Source organism: Calonectris borealis, chromosome 31, assembly GCF_964195595.1.
Source record: "Calonectris borealis chromosome 31, bCalBor7.hap1.2, whole genome shotgun sequence".
Classification (NCBI taxonomy): Eukaryota; Metazoa; Chordata; class Aves; order Procellariiformes; family Procellariidae; genus Calonectris; species Calonectris borealis.
The window spans coordinates 1,278,438-1,284,125 of NC_134342.1; the positions used below are offsets into that span (position 1 = coordinate 1,278,438).

Genomic DNA, 5,688 nt, shown 5'->3' on the forward strand with positions numbered 1-5,688 from the left:
GAAGAGGGAGACATTGGGGACATGGGGGACATCAGGGACATTGGGGGATGCGAGGGACACGGGGAGGACATTGGGGACATGGGGGGGACATTGGGGACATGGGGGGGACATGAGGGACAGGTGGGAGATAGAGGGGACTTGGGGTGACATTGGGGACATGGGGGCACCTTGGGGACACAGATGGGGACATTGGGGACACAGGAGGGTATGGGGGGTCATGGGGGGAGATGGGGACATCAGGGACGTGGGGAACGGGACATTGGGGACATGGGGGGGACATCAGAGCCATCGGGGGATACAGGGGACGGGGGGGGACATTGGGGACATCAGGGGCATTGGGGGATGCAGGGGACACGGGGAGGACATTGGGGGGGGACATCAGGCCCATCGGGGCATACGGGACATGGGGTGACATTGGGGACATGGGGTGACACTGGGGACACGGGGACACGGGGGACAGGCGGGGGTGCGTCCCCAGGGTGACGTCCCCGCAGCCCAAGGCCGGGCGGTGTCACTGGGGAGACGGTGGCCTCGGGGGGGGGGGGGAGGGGGGGCCTCCCACGCGTGGGCGGGACCCAGGGACGGCGCTGGGGACACGGCCGCGACCCGCGGGACCTGCCACTGCCTGAGGAGCCGCGGGGACACGCGGCGGGGGGGTTGGACACGCGTGGGGCCCCCCATGGCGCCGCGCTGGAGCCCCCCCCTCCTCCTGCTGCTGCTGCTGCCCGGGGGGGGCCCCGCAGGTGGGTGCGGGGGGGGGGGTCCAGGGGGTCCCACGTGCCTTGGGGGGGTCATGGGGGGACCCGGGGGGGTCTGGGAGGGGTCCCGGGGGGGAGGGGCGGGGGGGAGGGGTCCTGTGTGTCCGTGAGGGGGGGTCACGGGGGGACCCTGAGGTGCCGCCGTCCGCAGGGCCCCCCCGGGCTGGCCGTGGGGTGACACTGGGGGTCCGGGGGGGCCCCCGAGCCCCCAGAGGCCGCGCTGCAGCGGGGAACGGCTCGGGGTGAGTGGGACGGTGAGCACTGGGAGCACTGGGAGGGGCACTGGGGGTAGCTGGGAACGCTGAGACGGGGGCGGGGGGGGGCACTGGGCAGTAACTGGGGACTCTGGGAGGTGTGACTGGGAGCCCTGGGGGGCCCTGGTTGCATTGGAGGGTTACTAAGTTCTTGGAGAGTGAACTGGGAGCACTGGTGGGTAACTGGGGCTCTGCGGTGGGTAACTGGGAGCCCTGTGGGGTTACAGGGAGGCACTGGGTGGGGGTCACTGTGGGCACTGGGAGGGCACTGGAGGGGAACTGGGAGATGCTGCAAGTGCTGGGGGTCACTGGGTGGCCCTGGGAGGGGTAACTGGGAGGTACTGGGGATGAGTGGGTGGTAACTGGGGGGTCACTGGGAGGGGTAGGGGGGTCACTGGGTGGTAACGGGTCACTGGGAGTACTGGGAGGGATAGGGGGAGCACTGGGGTCACTGGGAAGGGGGGTACTGGGGGTGACTGGGTGATAACTGGGGGGTCACTGGGGGTCACTGGTGTGCCCGGCCGGTGCCGCAGCCCCGCTGCCCCCCCCGCCTCCGCCTGGACGTTTCCGCCTCCCCCGAGTTCCCGCCCGCCCCGGGGCCGCGCGCGGTGCCCGCGGGGGGGCGGGTCTTCGTGCAGGTGCGGGGGCGGGGGCACGGGGGGGGCGGGAGGGGCTGGGGTCCCCCCGGGTCGTCCCCCCCCCCGGTAACACCCCCCGGTCCCCCCCGGTGATGCTCGGAGCCCCCCGGGTCTCGCTGTGTCCCCGGTCCCCATCCCCGGTCCCCGATCCCCCCCGGTGCCCCCCAAGACCTCGCTGCCCCCCCCGGTCCCCCCTGTCCCCCGTGGCCCCCCTCGGTCTCGCTGCTTCCCCCCCCCCGCCGGTCCCCCCTGTCACCGGTGGCCCCCCCGGTCCCCCCTGTCCCCGCCCCCCGCATCCCCCCGGTCCCCCCCACCCCCCAGTGACCCCCCCTTTGCCCCCCCCCCAGGTCTCCCTCTCCCGCGCCCCCCCCGGGCTGGGTTTCTCCCTCCGCCGCTGCTTCGTGTCCCCGCGCTCCTCCCCGGGCCCCCCCGGTCCCGGTCCCGGTCCCGGCCCGTCCCCGCGGCCACTCGTGGTGCTGCGGGGGGGCTGCGCGGCGCGGGGGGCGGCGGCGGCTGCGGCGGGGCCGGGGGGGGGCGCGGGGGGGGCGCGGCGGAGGCTGCTCCTCTCCTTCCTCCTGCCCCCCCGCTTCCCCGAGCCGCTGCAGTTCCTGCACTGCCGCCTCCGCCTCTGCCGCGCCGGGGGGGCCCGAGGCCACGGGGATGGGCTGCCGCCGGTACGGGGGCGGGAAACCGGGGGGGTGGGGGCACGGGGCGGGGGGAAGCACTGGGAATAGGGGATACCGGGACCGGGGGGGCCACGGGGAGGGGGGGAACGGGCGGACGCACCAGGAATAGGAGACACCGGGCACCGGGGGCGGGATAGGGGACATCAAGAACCGGGAGCAGGGGTGGGGGGGCAGCGGGAACAGGGAACGGGGGGGCACGAGGGGACGCCGGGACCGGGGGGGATGCACCGGGATTGGTGGACACCGGGACTGGGGACACACACTGGGAATAAGAGACAGCGGGACTGGGAGCAGGGGGACGCCGTGGGGGGGGCGGTGGGACACACCGGGAATAGAGGTGGTGGGACCCGGGGGGGGAAGCGGGGCCAGGGAGAGCACCGGGGGGGGCGGCACTGGTACCGCCAGTCCCAGTATGGGGGGGGTACTGGGGGGCACCGCGACCGGGGTGAAGAAGTGCCCCCCCCCCCCCCCGCCTCCGCAGTGCCGGGCGGAGCCCTGTCCCCGCCGGAGGGGCGGGGCCTCCGGGGCAGGCCCCGCCCCGCGGCCCCGCCCGCGGCCCCACCCTGGCCCCGCCCGCGGCCGCTCCCTCCGCACCGTCACTCGCCCCATCGTGGTGACGCTCGGGCCCGCCGGCACCGCCCCGCCAGGTCCGGGACCCCCAAACCTGGGACCTCCCGACCGGGACCCCCCGACAACCCCAACCCCGGGACCCCCCCGACCGGTGCGACCCCCCCGCCCCCGAATGAGACCCCCCAACCCCGGGACCCGCCCGGGACCCCCAAACCCGGGACGCCCCGACAGGGACCCCCCCCCCCAAACCCCAGGACCCCTTAACCGGGACCCCCCCAAACCCCAAGACCCCTTAACCGGGACCCCCCCCAAACCCCGGGACCCCTTAACCTGGACCCTCTGGGAACCACTAACCACGGGACCCCCCCCCGACCGGGACCCCCCGATCGGGGCTTCCCTGTGATCCCCCCAATCCCGGGACCCCCCCTTGGAACCCCTGACATGAACCCCTCCCGACAGAGACCCCCCCCCCTTCTCCCCGGGAACCCCCAACCTGGACCCCGCGACCGGGCCCCCCCGCTTTGGAAGTCCCCACCGGGTCCCACCACGGGAACCCCCAACAGGGACCCCCCCCCGCCCCCCGAATCCCCTCGGGAACCCACAACCAGCACCCCAAACCTGGATGGCCCCCCCCCCCCAAACCGGGACTCCCATTTTGCCCCCCCCTCCCCGGACAGTAAGAACAGCCCCTCCCCCCCCCCAGGTGCCCCCCCGGTGCCGTTCCCGCCGCCCCCCCCTGTTCTGCGCCTCCCCCCGTCCCCCCCGCGGGACCGGCCCCGGACCCCCCCCGCGGGTGAGTGCTCGGTTTGGGGGTGCGGGGGGGGGGCACCCGGATACCTGGGTTCCCCGTGGGGAGGGGGGCGGTTTGGGGGACGCCGGGGTCCCCCTGACGCTGCCCCCCCCCCCCCCAGAGCCCGCCGTGCCCCCCGGGGCCGTGGCCGCCGTCTCCTTCGGGGCCTTCGTGGTGGGGGCGGCCCTGGCGGGGGGGCTCTGGTTCGTCCACGGCCGCACAGGTGAGGGGACCCCCCCCCCACGCCCCCCCCCTCAACCCGGGACCCCCCCAGTGACACCCCCCCGGGACCCCCCCCCGGACCAACCCCCGCCCCCATCCCGACCCCTCCATTAGGGACGCCCCCCCAAACCCTCGAGGGTGACCCCCCGTGGGGACCCCCCCCCTCCCGGGACCCCCCCTCAGGACTCCCCCCCCCACCCCCGGGACCCCTATCACTGGGGGGACACCCTTCCCCCTAGCACCCCACTCCCCACTGGGAACCCCTCTCCCCAGACCCCCCCCGCCCCTGGGCTGTGCCCCCCCCCCCCCCCCCCAAACACCCCCTTTAACTCCCCGGGATCCCCCCCCGCCCCCCCAATCCACCTTGATCCCCCCAGACTGCCCCCCCCCCCCCAGCTGCCCCCCGGCCCCCCTCGGCCCCCCCCAGCTCCAGTGCTGCCCCCCAGCCCGGGGAGGGCCAGGTACGGGGAGCTATGGGATACTGGGAGCACTGGGAGGGGTTACTGGGAGGGATGGGGAGGGGGACTGGGAGGGAACTTGGAGCTTGGGGAGCTCAAGTGGGGGGGCCCTGGGGGTGTAACTGGTAATACTGGGGAGCACTGGGGGTGTCATGGGAGTACTGGGGGGGGGGGGGGGGGGGGGGGGCACTAGAAAGACATACTGGGAGCAATGGGGGAGGAATTGGGGGGAGACAGGGGTAACTGGGAGCACTGGGAGGATGCTGGGAGCACTGGGGGGGCACTGGGAGGGATGGGGGGAACTGGGTGGTAACTTAGGGCACCGGGAGCTCAAGGAGGGGGCACTGGGGGGGTAACTGGCAATACTGGGGGGCACTGGGTATACTGGGGGGGGCACTGGGTATACTGGGAGTACTGGGGGGGGGCACTGGAAAGCGATACTGGGAGCACTGGAGGGGGTGGGATAGGGGGTAACTGGGAGCACTGGGAGGCTGCTGGGAGCACTGGGGGGGGGGGTACTGGGGGGCACCAGCCTCTCCCCCCCCAGCTCAGGACCCCCGACCCGAAGCCGCCTCCAGCCAGGACCCCCCTGGCAGCACCCTGAGCCTGGGACCCCCCCACCCAGGACCCCCCCGATCGCCTGGGTCCCGCCGGGGTCCCCCCCAGAGACCCCCCCTCTTGGGGGGGGGGGCAAATAAAGGTGCTGCTGATGCTCCCCATGTGGTTATTGGGGTCCCCTCGGGGGGGGGGGAGGCTATTTTGGGGTGAATTCTGGGGGTTTTGGGGTCCCGGAGGGGCCATTTCAGGGCCAATCTCAGGGTTTTGGGGGGTCCCAGACGGTTTTTGGGGTGAATTGGATTTTTTTGGGGGTGCCAGCAAATCTTTTGGGGTGAATTCCTGGGGGTTTTGGGGTCCCAGGGTCCATTTTGGACCAGTCTCTTGAATTTGAGGGTCCCAGCAAGTTTTTGGGGTGAATTCCAGGGGTTTTGGGGTCCCTGGGGGCCATTTTGGGGCCAATCTCAGGGATTTGGGGGCCCCAGCAGATTTTTTGGGGTGATTTTCTGGGGTTTTGGGGTCCTGGGGGGCCATTTTGGGGCCAATCTCAGGGATTTGGGGGTCCCAGTTGATTTTTGGGGGGCAAATTCCAGGGATTTTGGGGTGCCACGGGGCCATTTTGGGGCCAATCTCAGGGATTTTGCGGCCCCAACAGATTTTTTGGGGTGAATTCCAGGGGGTTTAGGGCTGATCTCATGGATTTGGGGCATCTCAGCGTATTTTTGGGGTCAACTTGAGGCTTTTTGGGGGTCCCGTT

General features: G+C 72.5%; 1 protein-coding gene across 1 annotated transcript; it reads left to right on the forward strand.

Moving 5' to 3' along the window:
• Positions 1-679: 679 nt before the first annotated feature.
• Positions 680-5,145, forward strand: TGFBR3L (transforming growth factor beta receptor 3 like). Its single transcript, XM_075134148.1, has 9 exons — positions 680-747; positions 910-1,000; positions 1,546-1,650; positions 1,998-2,324; positions 2,818-2,983; positions 3,610-3,699; positions 3,818-3,919; positions 4,315-4,379; positions 4,924-5,145. Exons 1-9 carry the CDS (start codon positions 680-682, stop codon positions 4,978-4,980), a joined length of 1,071 nt encoding a protein of 356 aa, XP_074990249.1. The 3' UTR covers positions 4,981-5,145.
• Positions 5,146-5,688: the final 543 nt, after the last annotated feature.